The sequence below is a fragment of the Plectropomus leopardus genome, chromosome 3 (assembly GCF_026936395.1).
Source record: "Plectropomus leopardus strain MGB_pleo_1.0 chromosome 3, ASM2693639v1, whole genome shotgun sequence".
In the NCBI taxonomy this organism is placed as follows: domain Eukaryota; kingdom Metazoa; phylum Chordata; class Actinopteri; order Perciformes; family Serranidae; genus Plectropomus; species Plectropomus leopardus.
In genome coordinates this window covers 16,978,469-16,995,987 of record NC_142178.1, presented here as the reverse complement: position 1 = coordinate 16,995,987, position 17,519 = coordinate 16,978,469, and the positions used below count along the sequence as shown (strand labels likewise).

General features: G+C 39.3%; 1 protein-coding gene across 1 annotated transcript in view; it reads right to left on the bottom strand.

The window, feature by feature from the left end:
• Positions 1-2,528: 2,528 nt before the first annotated feature.
• The window catches only part of armh3 (armadillo like helical domain containing 3), a 29,269-nt gene continuing 14,278 nt past the window's right edge, over positions 2,529-17,519 (bottom strand). Inside the window, exons 18-26 of the mRNA XM_042485742.2 lie at positions 15,947-16,016; positions 15,544-15,604; positions 15,364-15,452; positions 14,340-14,422; positions 13,836-13,962; positions 12,561-12,636; positions 10,197-10,275; positions 5,386-5,502; positions 2,529-3,770 (exon numbers count right to left, since the gene is read on the bottom strand). Coding sequence (XP_042341676.1) covers positions 3,678-3,770; positions 5,386-5,502; positions 10,197-10,275; positions 12,561-12,636; positions 13,836-13,962; positions 14,340-14,422; positions 15,364-15,452; positions 15,544-15,604; positions 15,947-16,016 — 795 coding nt within the window. The 3' untranslated portion in view covers positions 2,529-3,677. The remainder of the gene's footprint in view (positions 3,771-5,385; positions 5,503-10,196; positions 10,276-12,560; positions 12,637-13,835; positions 13,963-14,339; positions 14,423-15,363; positions 15,453-15,543; positions 15,605-15,946; positions 16,017-17,519) is intronic.

The following is a 17,519-nucleotide window of genomic DNA, read 5'->3' as shown; positions in this document are numbered from 1 at the left end:
TCACAGTATTACCGATGCAAGGAATTTCTACCTGGAAGTTATTGTAAACAAACATCATTATTTGATCTATAATATAATAACAATGTCAGTTTTCACAGCTTAAAATTAAAGGACTGTCAATGAATGACAATAGTGAACTCCTTTTTTCAACACCTGTTATCAGCAAAGTTCCTCGGGATATATTAATAGGTCCTTGTGCTACCTATATGCTGATGATGCATGTGTATTTAAGACTAAAACCTGGTGACTTTCTTCATTAGGAAAACCAATTAAATTCTCCCACACATTCTTACAAGTCTAAATTGTTTCAGAATAAATTTGGCATTTTGTTACCTAATTTGAAATAAGCTTCCAGACATATGTGAGAAATCTGCAAAAATAAATGTGCTTTTGTCACTGATTTATCCAGACCCCTGCAGATCTTTCTGACCTCTGTTTGTTAGTTTGAGTAAATTCTGACAAGCGAAAGATCTAGTTGGTGTTGTTTGTGTGAGCTGGAGGACACAGACAGCATTAGGAAGTAGCTGGAGGACAAAGTTTATCAAAGATTTTGGCTAATTAGTTTCATAACAGGAGGGGGTAGGGGGGTGTATGGAGGAACAGCTGAGGGAAGACAAAGATATTTTTTTGTTCTCTCAGAGTGAGACTTCAGCAACCATAACCTCACTCTCCCAGTTTATTCACTTCTCAGATAAATATGGAATTTATTCATTCAAATATTTAGTCACGGTGCGCTTGAAGAATATTGATTCTTGAACTCCTCCTTGATTATTGCACTGTGTTGCTGCCAGTTCTCAAGAAACATATCAAATAAACAGACTGGTGTGTGTCCCATTTTCACACTAAAAGTCTTCTTCACACAGTTTAGCAGATCAGAGGTTGCACTTGGTAAACACACAACCACATTTGTGTGTAGTTGTGTGTCCATACTGATTAGCATTTTGAGACTATATATAGATACATTTGATAATGAAATGTATCAGTGCACACAATCTGATGTAATTAGCGTGTACTAACTGTGACCGTTATTCTCACGTTATCTCTCCCCACAGAGGTTTTATCCAAAATCATCTGGGCTTTACAGAGGTTAAATAACGGACAAATTGTCCCACAGGGATAGGTTTCAGTTGTGATGGAGTCCTGTAGGTATTATGCAGGTATTGGGCTGGATAATGAATTATCCTGCAGGTATTTTTTTGTAGGATGACATTCAAACAAAATCCCTGATTTATTGTAGCAAACAAGTAAAACTGTATTATAAACTGTAATTGTAAAACAATTGTCTTAACTCAAGGATCAATGTGGCTGTCATGCAGAGCTATGTTAAGAAATCGGTCATCAAAGTCAAGTTACCAATTATAACAGTGTAAGTTGCATCTTTTCACCACAGTGAAAAACTACAAAAGGCTAAATGTTGATGATGTCAATCATACAATCTGTGCACACACACACACAGTCATTACAAGGGCAGTGCAGATAGACCATGACTGTCCAGGGACTTTAATGTGGCTGTAGTGACAGGCAAAAATGAACAATCTTTTTGAACGACTCTTTTCTGGTGGAGTAAGTACTTGGTCAGCCCTTTTAACGTCTGAGTGCTCATGAATCCCAAACTTTTGCCATTTGCCCATTCACTGTTACACAGGGTACTGCTCATGCTGTCTGCAGCGATGACTGAATGAGTGATTTGACCAGACCTGAGTCGAGACCTCAACCAGCCAATGCCAATGGGGATGTGCTCCTTGAATGCTCGCGCTTCAGACTACCGCAAGTTCATGAGCTTAAAGGTGTAATGTTGAATCAAATCCCAACCATTGGGTCTTTGTTGCATGTCATACGCATGAGAGCGAATGCTGGACTTTTTTTAATCTGGTGGAAAAAGAGACGGCTTTAAATTTATTATTATGTGGCACCGTCTGCTGGATGAGTAAATACTGCAAAGTTTTTTTGTGTTTACAGCTTGTTCTGCTGCCCTCCCCCAGTGGCTAAAAAAATGACTAATGCAGCTTTAAATTTTATGTTTGTTCGTTCTGTTTTTTGTTTTTTCTTACTTTCTTTTTTGATGGTAAATTATGTAATGAACCCAGGTATACCTTTTAACATTTTAAGGACATCTCCTCAATGCAAACTTACTCAAAAACCACACTGAACCACAACTGAGTGTATACTGCAGGAATTATTTTACTTACAGTACATAAACACTCAATATGAAACAAGTAAAGAAATGATCCAAGACAAAAACATTTGTTATCGAAGACCATATTCATAGAATGAAAAGTCATATTTTACTTGCACCGTGTGTGGGGGTAAGAAATCAAGTCTCCTGCTGACAGCCGATGTATCAGACTCAGAGTCAGCCGGCAGTGTCAGCAGAGGACAGTGAGAGTCTGTGTGAGTGTGTATGTGTGTAGTAAGTTGTTGCAAAGCTCAACTAATTTAAAGAAAGTTAGGTTTGATGTTACAGTAAAGATATTAAAGCAGGTTTTTCGTTGTTTTTTTGCCGAAATAGTCAAAGGAGGAGGCACTAGTTAAGTAGTAGGAAACCAACCTTTATTTAAAAAAGGAACATAAATATACCTACAGGAGTAATGAATGAAAGAAACAAGACCCTACACTTCAAGAAATTGCATAATTAAGATCTGCTTCCAGTCAAACTGTAATTATTTCAAATGTTCTGAATGAGAACGAGACAAGATTTGTTTCCTCACTAAACTGACTTCATGTGCCTGATACACAGCGGCAACAATCACTTTAATGGATCATAATTTTATAACCATTATTCCAACAGTTTCCCTTCTAAACTAACCACTCCACTTGTTAAAGTAACAGAGACAATGATTTGTGTGACGTGCAGTAGTGAATGTTAGTCATGGCTTTGTTCAAAAGCAACAATTTTAAAAAAAAGGGGGTTTATCACTCATTCTCAAAATCTACAGCTCAAAATAATCTACCCTGTAGCAAACATGGAAATACAAAACATTTGTAAGTTTGTTTGAACTTGTAGAGAATTAAGTTAACACAAGCACTCAGCCGCAAAGAAAGCGTTAATGCTCTAAGAGGATTTACAGTAAGATTCAAACTCAAAAAGGCTCAGGGTCACCATTACTGATGCTTTTAGGAAGGCCATGTGTCACCCCAGGCCTAAACCTTCTAAAATATTTACCAGAGAGATAAATCATAAATCTGTACTGTGATTAGTTTGACAGCAGAAGCTACTTACAACATCATCTTTGACAGAAATGTTTGAGATGAACATCTGGGTTAAAAATACTTGAATTTATTTAAATCTAAACTTTCATGTGTCAGTTAACAGTCCAGCCAATACTGAAGATTGCACACGAGGAACCAGTGCAATACGGGCACTTCCTTAAATTACCACACACAAAAACGACAGACCACAAAGGGAGCAAGTCCGGAGAGTTCTCAGGTCTTTCCTTAAGGTTCATCCAGCCTGTCAGTGTATCCGTCTCTGTTTCCATCTTTCAGTTCACAGGAGGCAGAGGATGAGGAATGGAGACGAATCATGGAAACAACAATCGAGGATTGTACTCGTCTGTGTTTGTGTTGTCTGTGTGAAAGTAGGTGTACATGTCCACACGCACACAAATGTACTGTGTATGTCCGTCTGAAGGGAGGAGGAGGCTGGGTGTGTGTGTGTGTGTGCATGTGTGTGCGTCTCAGGAGATGGTGGAGAACTCTTTGAGCAGGACGTCCTGACTCAGTGTGTTCAGAGAGACATTCTTCCTCACATTCAGGCTGATGGAGCGCACCTGGGGACAGACCGAGAGGGACATTCATTACCAGGTCAAAAAGATACCAAACTGTTGACAATGCACTTTGTCCAGATCTGAATTTGACTTCTTTGTACCAATTCAAGCACACATAAATTTAAGGACCAATTCTCAAATTTCACACACGAAGGTCAGTTTTTTTGTCATGATATCTTTGCCGTGTTTCTCTTCCTGTGAAGACAGCTGAGTAATGTCTTCTGTGGCTCTGGAATACATTTTTAAAGTCCATGGCTGGGCTGCATTAACAGGGATTCATTAATCTGAGATTAGCTCTGACCAGAGTTCATTAAAACTAGGTTTAAAATGAGTTAATCCAGATTTAAAATTAAGCAGAGCACCATAATGTTGCGCAATTAAAATGAATCTCGCTTTAGTAAGGTCGATTTTATTGATTTCAACAGAGTTTCATTAATAGGAACAAGCGTCATATTGAAAATAAAATAATAAACAAATACTGAAATAAATTAATAAATAAAAAAATACATATATAATCAGCATGCTGTTGGTATCTAGTATGTACAAAAGACTGGTGGAGGGGGGTGTACTGTTGAAACAGCTGCTTTTCTGTATCAATAAACATTATATTGTTGCTATCTAGCAAAAAAGGCAGAGACCATCAAATTTTTCCTCCTCTGAGAAAAACTGGTTGCCCGAATTAAAAACACCATTGCCAAATCATAGAAGATGAAAAAAAAACTGACAACAGCGTTTCTGTCTTTCACTGCCCTATTTGACAGTTGACCCAATCATATTTTACCTGCTTATTTACACCTCACTGTTAGTGGTTTATGTTAACATTTCCATATTAAAATGTCTAAAAAAGACAAGATATATGTTTTATTTTTTGTTGAGTTATATACTTAATTATCCCAAATATTTCCAACAATGTGTGAACTGAATGATTTTAATTTCATTTAAGGTTATGATTTGTTTCACTAGACTAAACTTTACACCCTCTGGTACTCGAAATTTCAGGGAAACACGGGAAACACCAGCTCATACGTGATATGACAGAGGTGAGGAAGGAAGTTGGCGAGCCGCTCTACTTTTTTATACATCACTCACAAATGATGGAGCACAATTATTCAGTGCCTTTCGCTGTGGATTCTGTCACCGGAGTTTTCACCCTTAAGTGCAAACGTACAGGTAAACCTAAACCTGACCATGATTCCTGTCTGAGTTACATGAGATAGATTTTTATGTGCAATGGTGGCTGTTTGATAATGATGACAAAATTTCCCATAATCTAGCATCATCACAGTCTGTCAGCACCATGGTCATTTCTATTCAGGTTCCATTTTCTCAGCTGTCAACTTTGCAAAAAAAACTTGCAGGAAACAACTATTTTTTAGGTGCATAGGGTCATAAAATATGAGTAAAAGAAATAATTTGTCTCCTTTCAAAAAAAAAAAGAACCCTTATATCTTATTTATATCTTATACCCTCCCTTCCAACATGGAGCGTCCTCCACAGTGGGGACAGTCTGATATCATTTGGAGTGACACACTGTAGTGAAGGCTGAGCTCAGTTTGGGAGTCTTAGGAGACCACATAAAACCCTTAACACCCACAGTGCACTGCTCCCTGTGTCTTACCAGCTCCTTGAAGAAGGCGGCCTCTTTAGGTTGCTCCGAATATCTCTCAAACTGGTCCAAACCATCCTGCAGTTTGAGCGTCAGTGTGTCATAGTTGGACCGAACCACCTCCAACACCTAACAGGGTGACAGATGAGGGAGACGGAAAATGAACTTGCTGCATAACTCGATCACACAGAGTGGTTAAGACGACAGACAGTGAACACTTGAGCTGAGTCATCAGATATTCAAATATTAATTAATGTTTAATACTTCATTACAACATCTTTATTCTTACAGGATGACGTATGTTTCTAACTGGTTTCTGCCCAGGTTATTTCCAGTAACTACCTGCTGACTGTCCGGATTGACTCTTGTTATCAGGAATGTGATTGATTGGTAAAGGGACACATCTTTTTTTTTTTTAGCTTTTTATTTGTTTTGTCCTGTTTCAACATAAAAATGTGCAACATTAGCTACAACTCTGTTAGGTTTATCCAACAGTGGTTGTTTAATAATGTTTTTAATCTCCAGGAGAGCAGACTGGTCTGGAATCTGTAGTAAAAATGAGCTGCTGTGTCTCAGTCTTACAGTATGTATCAGTGAGATTTCGTTAAGACTTTGGGGCCCTGACACACTAAACCCAAAGTCGGACCTTGGTTAATGTTGTGTCATCTGTGAGTGTCTGTTGCCCTAGTTTTTTCTCACCCATTGGTGAGTGAAATCACTCCGACTGGCAGGTCAGTGCACGAGAAGAGAAAGTGGTGAAAGCAAATAAATGGCTAAAGTGAAGAGGGCGTGAGATTGAAACAACGTTGTTAGATTAGGTAAAATTGTTTAATTTAGCCATTGTGTTTTTTTAGCAGAAACAATTCACAATTCTTCACCAGCGCACGGTAAATATCATGTTCTTTCTCCATCGGGTTGTCTTGTTAATGTTCTAACTGGCTAGCTAACTAACGTCTTGAATGATGAATACGGACTGCAGCCGCCTGCTGGTACGGAGAGTTACTGCCTCACACACAGGCGCAGAGCGTTTGTGGTAGTTAGCTGTTAGTGTTTGAGTGTGTTCATGTTCAACCATTTGGCCGAGAAACAAGAAACTTGAGGCGACGCAACAGCTGGCCTTCGTTGCCACTAGTTATTTGATGTCAGTTTGGTGTGTGTGTGCCTTTACAGACTTTCACAATAAGGGCATATTTGCCAGGAAGGACTCACTTTGTCATTTTAAGGTCACAGTATGAGTACAAGTACTGTGGGTTGAGTGAGTGAGTGAGTGCGTGTGATGGTCTGAAGTGCAAAGGACACACATGTCTGAGGTAAAGTCCAGCTGAGATAAGATGGTGAGCTGAAATCAGAGGTAATTATGCAGAGATTCTCCACACTTCCACCCTTTCCATGCCCCCATCCAGCCGTGAAATAGCCCCTAAGCAGACCTTTTTCATTATTTTATTAATGTCCCTGCAACACTCCACACAGCATGAAACATTCACAATGAGATGCATGAGCCGCACTTTGTTGTGCTTCCCTATAAAAACTCGCTCCTTTCAAACAAGCCCAGCTTTTATCCGCATAAACACGCTGATGTTATCCTACCAGTAGGTGCTCACAACACATACATATTCTCCTTCAGCTCCAGCAGTACATCGACTGAACAGGTAAATCCATCATTTTCAAATTTATTAATAGAGGGACAAACATTCTTCCTCCCTGTATTTTCTTCTAATAAATCTACAGCTCCGCTCAGTAGAAAAAAACGTGCTGCTGTTTTTATTTCAACCTCTGATGGTACACTGATGAAAAATTCATACCCATATCTCTCTCTCTCTCTCTCTCTCTCTTTCTGCTTCCTTCTCCCAGCTCTCCATCACCCTCCTCTCTCTGTGGAAATGTGGAGGGAGGTTTGAATAGAAACCTCGACTAATGTGTGTTTAGGTTGGGTTTTTCTCACTGGTGGCAATCAGAAAAAACAGAAAAGTTGAAGAAAGAGAGAAAATGCAAGCTCTAATGCACTTGTTAGAAGCAAGTAAATGGGGAATTAAGGAAATGCAAGACAAAGTAACCTTTACCACACACCGTTTTAGCAAAGGGAGGATTGATAAGTGGTCGGTTCAGCGTTTTGCATGCAGACACTCGACTCGGCTGAGCAACTTTGTGCATCATAAGCAGATATGATTGTGTGCCCACAGTTGTCATCATGTTTATCTTGAAGCGCAGGAACAAAAGCAGCCGTGTGTGTGCTGAAGTGTGTCTTAACTAATATTGTATTGTTTGTGAGAGACAGACAGAGAGTACGGCAGCTCGTTTTAATGCTGCGTGTTTCTGGAGGCCATCCATCTTGTCGTGTCACTGTGGGGAATGAAGACGCTGCAGGCGTGAGTGCAGGTGGTTACTGTGTCTGCATGTGTGTGTGTCGAGCAGTGTGTATCAAAAGAAATGCAAGGTTGCACACTTCATTTACAAATGAGGATCGAGCAACACAGGAGAAATAAACAATGAGCTTCGTCTTAACAGGCAACAGCACGAACATCCCTAAAACAGACCAATGTTCAATACATCTTTACCTCCGCTCTGCCCAAAACCACAGTTTCAAGCCCAAACCTCTGCACTTTATTAACGGTTATGAGTACGATACACAAAGCAACAAGCTTTTTGGGGATTAATTTACATGAGTTTTAACCTTTAATGTCCATTTGCTGTGAGCATTATTTTGTTCAGCCTGAGGTACGACAGAACTTGTTTTTTGTTCAATAGAAAACTCTTGATGTGGTTCACTCAATTCTCTCCTGCCTTCTCTGAAAATCTGACCTACATTTTATGAATTCTGAAAACCCTTCAAAAAGGATTGTTTTTTAGGCATTTTTTTGAGTATTTATTAGACAGACGTCAACAGGGAGATGACAGGAAACGTGAAAATGTGGATGCTCCACACACATCCTTCTACCAGCAGCAGCACAGATCTCTGCAATCAGCACAGTTTCGTGATTATTGTCTCCAATTCAGTCATGATGTAACAGTGAAGTTAGCCTTTGATTTTTTGGATATAAAATGTCATAACTTCATTATTTTAGCTAACTGGACATTAATATAAAATTTTGTCATAATTGTCGTATGAATTCTTGAGTTAATGCCAAAAACCTTTGGGGGTCACAGTGACCTTTGAGCTTCGATCACCAAATTCAAATCAGTTCATTCTTGAGTCCAGGTGGACGTTTGTGCCAAATTTGAGGAAATTTCTTTAAGGCCTTCTTGAGAACTCGCGTTCACAAGAATGGGAAGGACACAAGGTCGCTGTGACCTTTAACTTCGATCGCCAAACACTAATCAGTTCATTTATGAGTCCAAGTGAATGTTTTAGCCAAATCTGAGAAAAATTCCCTTTAAGTGTTCTTGAGTTATTGTGTTTTGTAGCCTTTGACCACCAAAATCAGCTCATTGTTGAGTCCAAGTGAAAAAGTATCCGTGGGCGAGATACCGAACTCCATATTAGAGTTCATGCTTATGAATGTTTAATTTTGTCTGGTAGTGTTGGTCACCAGTATGTAAATGTGTGTGTGAACGGATTAAGTGGTCGAAATACTAGAAAGCTGTTGTATGAGTGTAAGTCCATTTACCCAAACTGTATTCAAACATCTTGCTTTGCAACAGATCATTATCTCTAAGAAACATGCCTTAGTTTAACTAAAGTTAACTTTTGACTTGATAAAAATGAACAATTTGTTGAATGCATTTTTCACACCTTTTTTTTTCAATGCAGGTGCAGAACTTTTCTATTTGCATAAAATACGCTCACAATAATCCACGGACACAACTACTAATCATAAAGACAACCCGTCAAAACCAAAAGCGACAAAGGCAAGTTACTTTATCTAATGAGCAGGGTTTTAATATCACTGGCCACTCATAGAAACAAGAGCTAACTTCTGCCTTCCCGTTTTTGTTGTGAATAAATCTAGGAGATAAAAGCAGAGAGGTAATTGGGGAGTATAATGACCAAATCCATCACTCTCTTATCAGCTTGTAAAAAAAGGACTCTTCCAGCTGTTTTCCTAGCCTCACCGATGTGACATAAATGATAAAGTCTTGAGCAGAGCTCACAGCGCTCGTATCAGGGAGGTTCAGCCTCCTTACAGACTTTTTCCACTAATGATGGAGGAATAACCCAGCATTTCAGTTGCTTAATGACTCTATTCTCAGTCTGTGTTCATACATTTTGAAAAAAAAAGTGGGCTGCAGACATCAGAGAAACTGTAATATTTACTGTACATGTACAAAAATCTATGATCAGAATAAGAAAGTTGTTATTTTTCCTTTTAGGTTCAGAAAAAGGTGTTTATGAGAAAATTATGAAAGTTGTTGGCACCTCAGTGTGTTCCAGAGGTGACAGCAGTTAAAATGTGTGTGTCACCATCTGTCGTGTAAAGAGTAAAAAGCTTCATATTTGTTGTGAACAGTGACCTCCTTCCTGCCTGAACGGTGTGCAATGAATCAGCCATGATGAGTTTTAAGCTCAGTGGTGTGTGATAACAACTGCTCTTCTAGGTGTCTCATCACAATAAGCCATGTCTGAGTCATCCATCTCTGCCACATAACTGTTACTGCTTCTTGATGAATAGGCATTCTTTCAAAATAAAATGCAGTGAAGCCTTCTCAAACATTTAAAAGTACTGACTACATTTTCCCATTGTGCACTGAAAAATTCATAAGATTTACTTTTGAAATGACAAGAGTGATGTATCAGTTACGGCCAAATGGCCCTGAGATGCTGCTGAAGTTTGTTTTTATTTACTTTTAGTCAGAGTGTAAAAGAAAAGGTGTGTTGTGATGTTCACCTGCTCTTCTGACAGCTGGGAGATGTGGTTCACAGCAGCGTACGACTCAATCTTGGGGTTGAAATGGTTGATGATGGCCCTGAAAGATAAAAACACAAACACTTTTGAAATGATGCAGTGGACATTTTTTTTAAGGTACCTCTCCAAACATGTTTTAAAGTGATAAAACACGCTGCTATGACTGATATTTTGTTAAACATGCTCGATAAAAAAGTTTAAAGGACTGGAAGCACATCTACTCTTTCTCCATCACTAGGAAAGTCTGGAACTGGCGTGCCAACCATCGCTACTGGAACCAGGTTGACTGGTGTTAGAGCAGTGTGCATCAAGACAGTTCAGAAATTCAGCCTTACACGTTTAAGCCATTCAATACATCATGTCGTGCAATCTGAGAATTATTTCCACTTATTAACAATTTGTTGAGTTCCGCCATTTTTTTTAAATGACTGCCGTCTCCTACGGTCATATCTCGCTTAAACAACGTTACACTGCCCCCATGATCTCCGGTGGCACTGCTCCGTTTTGTCCGTATCCATAACCTTTCAGAAAACTTGCTCAAATACAGCCGAATTTAATGCAGAGTACAGAGGGTAGGCTCCACCTGTATCAATATGCATGTCTTACACTGAGCATAAATGAGCCCTTATTAGTGATTTTACAGTGTGTTCACATTGGTCCATTTTACATTCAACAATGCCAAACTGTACAATGTTTTTCTGTCAAAACTTTTACTATGTTAATGCAGACTCAGGTCAAGGTCAGACATTTTGGGGGACATAAACAGATGAAAGAGACATTTTTGAGTGGAGTGGGTCTTTAAAGTCCAAGAAGGGGTTGTACACTATATTCCCAATACTACATGCACACACAAACATTACAGACATATGTGATTGTTAACATCTCGTTCCAAAACGATGAGCATTAATCTCCTTTTGGGAAGACTTAAGACCACATTTTGGAACCCGACTGCAGGGATTTTCTCCATTTTAGCCACAAGAGCATTAGTGATGTGGGCCATGTTGGCCGATAAGGCCTCACAGTCTGCATTCCAGTTCATCCTGGCAGCATAAATAAGCCGCAATCCCGTCTTTATTTTGTATTTGTTACTTAGTTTGACAACAGCAACATATAAATCTGTAAATTAGAGTTTGTACATGGACTAAATATTATTTGCTACAGCATTAAGATTTGATAGAATTCTAAAAGAAAAGTCAATTTGGAAGAAAGTAAAGCATAAAAAACAGCCCCGAAACAAACGTGCACAAGGGCTTGTGGTGACAGCAGTCGTTATTGTGTGTGTGGCTTTCTAGAGAAGCCATCTGTGTGGTAACTTCTAGTTTAGGTGCAAACTAATCACATAACAATATTCGACGTGTTGGCAATTTTGACAAGATATCTGACAAGCAAAGTTCTAAACACTCCAGTTACATAGAGACTGTTTAACATCAGAACGAACTTCTGTTCACTCCCATTCAATCCCACCTCAATGCCTCCTTCTTATTGTGTCAGCACGTAAGGGAGTTTCAGATGTAAATTCAGAGGCAATCTTTTCCAGCATTAGCATTCATTTCCATGAAATAAACTGCTCTATGGCTAAAATATAAGCTGATGCAATAAGCACAGCTGTGGGATGAATTGGCTTATTTTGAACAGGTTTAGAGAACGTCATATATCAAATAAATTATGGCGTCAGATATGCAGAGAATTCTTCTTGGTGGTAATTCAGTTGTCATTTACGTGTGGGAAGCCAGTGTATGGAGGAATGAGCTGACGCGAATAAAATGGAATTGGTTCCTTCATTTGAGTTAATTTCAACAGAGTCTCTGTGGGTTCTTTATTCCTCTCAGATTCATTCATTTATTCATCTATTCTTTCAAGAATTACTCATTTAATCTTCTCCTTCCCCGCCCTTCCTTCAGCCCTCGTGACTGCCTGCTCAAGCAGCGAAGTCTGTTCCATCAGGAGCTCAGTTTAGCGGGTGAATCCTCTGGGAGTGTCCCGCTGTTACGGGAGCCCTCAGGGGCCTCCAAGCCAGGGTGACCTCAGAGGATCATCTCCTCAGAGAAGATGGAGGAGGAGAAACCAAGTATGTGTGTGGACTGGAGCAGGGTGGAGGACATAAAAGCTTAAAAATGCCTGAATAAAGGGGCCTGGGGGAGGAAGTGGGGGGAGGGGATAAAGGATTCGGCTGCGGATGGAAAACCCAAATTACAGCTGCAAAGACTTAACTTCATTCATTCACTTTGTTTTGACCTTTCTCCATCACATTATTATTTGTGATTCCCTTCAATCTAATATGACTCTTTTCTCCTTCTTAGCATTCAGTATTTGCGTGTTGTGTGTGTGAGTGTGTGTGGTTTTTACCGAACATTGACAAGGGCATGCGTGACTTTGCTGGCTGCCTCCTTCCACTGGCCCGTGTTGGTTGATACTCTCAGGACTGAAAGGCGGATGGCAGATAAAAAAAAAAACAAAGTTAGATGCACACATTAATCCACACTTCATCTCTTTTCATCTGTCAGATTCAGGTCAATAAAGGGAAGGCTAGAACACCTAAATGTGTAAAATTCGGGGAAGGTTATGTTGACGGTAGCTCAACATTGATCGTGAAAAAGTGAAAACACTAAAAATTCATTGGTGGATAAAACTATTTACAGTTAGGTGTGTCACCAACTAAGAATTTAAAAGTCTGATTTGTCAAGTGTTGCCTTTCAGCAACTGATGGTCAAATCACATTTTTGTCACCAGCTGAAGCACACAATTAAATTTGTCTTCTTGACTTGGCTGAGAATTTATTCTACATAAAGACGTGTTAAATCCAGCAGTGTTTGTTGTGTGAAGGGTGTATGTGTGTATGTGTGTAGGTGCGGCGCTGTCCATGGTACTGAAACGTAGTGGAGGAGATCAACAGACAGACAGAAAGAATGCGTCATAAACATAACTTTCTGCCATAATTGCATCCAAACACTAACACTCCACAGACAGAAGGGAAACAACAGGGAAGGGACGGTGAAAGTGCGTCTCCTGTGGATATGTATCAGCCACTGTATTTGGGGTTTTTTTGTTGTTTTTTGTAACAGCGGTCATGGTACAGTTTCACACTGCAGTGTCTCTGTTAGGGATGTCTTATGTCTTATTACTGGACGAAGACAGAGATTCAGTAAGGTAACATTTGCAATTATTCTTCTTATTCTTCTTGTCCTTCATACATTCATCGTGCTGCAGATTGTAGACAAAAATCTCATGCACTCTTGGCATATGATTTGTTCTCTTCTAACTCAGAAATATTTTCAAACAATGAATGATGATGGTTGATGGTTTTTTGTTTTGCAGTCTGCAGTTGCTATAGTCAGTAAAGATTTTCACATGCTGCCACTGCAGGTCGCACGCATAGCAGACAGCTCTTCAAACGTGGAGGCTGGTTTTTAGTTTAGAAGCACTTGATCTGATATGCAGAGGGGTTTTCTATGAGCTGAGCAGGAATTTTAAAACATCAATACCACAGATGTTCATTTAATTGTGGGAAGCAAAAATCATGATTGCCATTCATATTCGATTAATAATAGTATGGCTGAATAACGGCTTTTATATGAGAATATACAATCAGTGAGTTTAATCCTGCAGTTTCTATTAACATACCCATACAGTAGAGGTTGTCAAAGACTTGGTGCATTCGTACGATTTCATAGTACAGCTCATCGTAGCTGTTGGAGGTGGGCAGGAACGTGTCGCCATATGTTATGAACATGTTGAACAGGTTCACCACCTAAAAAAGGACAAACACAGTAATTAACCAATACATTCACTCTCAAACAAAAGAAAAAGATACAACAAAAGACAGGAGAGAAACAAAGCAAGAATACATCTTCTAAAAGGGACAACAAATTCACACTGTATCAGTTTCTGCATAAACAGCCCGCTCTGCCTCTTTTTTCTCCTCAGACAAACTAATAAAACAAGTTCAGACTCCGGAGTGTGATTTCACACACAGCTGGACTACAAGCAGCACCACTGATACAGCATCTGGCCCTCCTCTTACTACCAGATCATACACACATCCTGTGAAACTAAGTTCCACTGTGGACTCTGCCGAGGTGCTGCTGGCATGTTTTAAGTGTGTTTGTGCGAGTGTGTGTTTCTCACCAGTAAGGCCAGATAGAAGATGTTGTGCTTGGCCAGTAGTGTTGTCTCATTTGACAGCAGGAACTTCAGTAGGTTGATGAGAGCTGTGCAAAGGGAGACACGCACACATTAATGAAATAATTTGGCGTGTTTATAGTCGTCTACCAGCTTAGGCATATGGCAGCAGTCTGCTTTCCTCAGTGAGCTTCTTTATTAAGGTAGATAATGGAAACACAGGAGGGGGGGAAACCTTTCACCACCAAATCAAGTCCTTTCACAAGCTTTAATAGTGGGAAACAAAACCCAGAAGAAGAACCAAAATGTGAGCGCACACAAAAAAAGCTTTTAACAACAACACGCTGAAAGAAGATAAACACATCAATTGCTTTAATTCAGCTCATTTTTTCTCTCTAGTCTTATTTCTTGGTTTGCTATTATCACCACCAGGAGGAGAGGGTCAGTGTTACTCAGGGAATTAAGCTGATTATTGGTCTGATTAAAGGAATCTGTATTCTAATGAGACATAGTCGCGATGGGGCCATTACAAGCAGAAATGTTATCCTATTGTGTGTTGACCGGGCTGAAAACAAGGCCACCAGGATGGATTGCGCTTTCTTCAGAGACTCATTATCTAATCTCAATGATGCAATACATTTCCAAAACAACAGGCCCAATGACTTGAGAGGGAAAATGGCTTTGTTTTGCAGAAGGAGTAACTGTTAACTCAACTCTTGAGGTGATGAGGAACAAATCAAACTTTTCCAGATTTAAAATCATATGTGGTTTTCTCAAACTTCATTTGAAAAAACAAGTTACAAACACAGTTTATTTAACACATAAATCAGCAGACACTGTTTAAAAAATAGCATTATTTCCCACTTGAATTCTCTGTTTTCACATAAAAAACGTACAGTTACAACCAGTAGTCAATTTAAGTGGGGACGCCATCCCCTTTGTTAAAAAAAATTAACAAGACGTGTCCCCCCAGTTAACCTGCCATCCCTGTCCAAAAAATTGAATGAGAGAGAAAGCGAGGTATCTTTACCTGACCAGAGCTCTCTCCAGGTGTAGTGTAACCGTATTCTGCACTTCTTCTGATAGCAAAGGAGTTTGTGGATGATCTGCACACAGCGCCTGCACAGGAAACAAACACATAAAACTGTGGTCACGGAGCTGGCTGATAGATAAGACTAGAAAAATGAGTGTGTTGTCCATGTTTCCTCACAAGTATAAATCCATGGGGAAATCCTTCATCATATGAGTGACAATAAACTCCACCATCAGATCTAAAGAAAAGGGGAGCGGACAAAGACAAAGGGGAAAAATCACTGTTAGAAGGTCTCAAACTGAGAGGATTTAACCGCACAAAAACCCTAAAATATCACGCTGGCTCCAATAATGTAACATCACGAAAAGACAAATGGAACACGTGTAATGCAGCTTTTTTCCAGGACGTGCATGTTAAAGTGTGAGAAGCAGTAAAACAAAAACAGGCCAAGCTACCCACAGGGAAAAAAGTGCCAATAATGTTGGGAAAATTCCCAGTGAAAAAATGTAATCAATAATGCGAGTCAATGACATCTGCACAGTATTTTCATAAAATTCACAGCTATGAGTGTTCCTCATACCTAGAACAGCACACACCAGCGGTCGTGAGGGGATGTTCTTGTCCACTGCTTTTTTTCTGTGCCTCATGGGCTGAAAGAAAACATAAAATTTAATAATTCAGTATGAATGTAAATATGCATATATGTATTGCTATACTAGAGTTGGACAAATGTGTCAGCATATTATCAACAGCAGCAGATAGTATTTTTACCTCTTAAAGGTTTAAAGAAGTTTATAAAGATATATGTATTAAAAGACACAAAAACAAAACAACAGGCAGGTAACAAAACAGACACTGACATAGGAAAGGCTGTTTTTGGTTACAGTAATATGCTGTGCACTAGTGCCAACAATTCCATGCTCCCTCTGGATATATACCCACAGAAGCTGTCCTTTTGTTCTTTGACGATATTATTTGTCCAATTCAATTATCTGAGCATCTTTTTACATTTAATAATTTACTTCATTTGCTCCCTCCACATGTTCAGTGTAGGAGTTTGAGGTTCTTTTCCACATCTTAGAATCAAATATGTTGATTGTTTTTCTTTTTTAGATTATTTTTGAGGCTTTTTATGCCTTTATACCATAGGACAGGTTGAGCGTGAAAGGGGGAGAGAGAGGATGACATGCAGCAAAGGGTCGAGGCTGGAATCGAACGGCTGCTGTGACGAGGACACAGCCTCCATAAATGGGGCACCTGCTCTATTCACTGAGCCACCAGGTGCCCCAAAAATATCTATTTTAATACGAAATATTGTGCAAAAAGAATCTATTTGGCCAAATGCCCAATTTTGGGAACCTTTTATCTAGATGCATGTTGCTAATACTAGAAAAGCTATAATTTTGTGAAACATCAATTACTACAGCTTGTTTGTAAAAGGCTGAAGTTGTACTATGTTAATTTGCATTGTCTCAATTGAACTATATAAATAAATACAAATAAAATAATACAAGTGTAGCATTTAACAAACTTATTAAAGTATCATGGTCTTTACTGTGCCGTGCATTCACACGCACTTAAGTAACACGTTTACAGTGTGCAATTTCCAGTAAGCAGATTTTTTTAAACGGCATGTGGACTGCTTAAAAAAATCAGGGGAAGCGATAAGGAAACCTGATTTCCACAAGTAGTTTTCTCCTGGAGAACACTGTTGACTCAGCCATGCATACACATAACCAGGTTCTTAATCTGCTTTTTTTTTTTTTTAAGATTATTTTTTGGCATTTTTGCCTTTATTAGATAGGACAGATCAGCAGTGCGAAAGGGGGAGAGAGAGGGGACGACATGCAGCAAAGGGCCGCGAGCCGGAGTTGAACCCGCGACTGCTGCGGCACAGCAGTGCCATTGTACATGGGGCGCCTGCTCAATCCACTAAGCCACTGGACGCCCCTAATCTGCTTTTTAAAAGTGTATGTGTACTTGACAGACAAGGAAGCAGCTTAGAGATGGATGAAAGTAAAGATTATTACTAAACTCATTGAATTATTACTAAACTTATTTAAAATGACTGAAACTAACACAAAGTATCCTCTAGAAGTCAAAAAAAGTTAGTTCCCTATGCAGAATATTTGACTATTTGTTAAATTCATGCT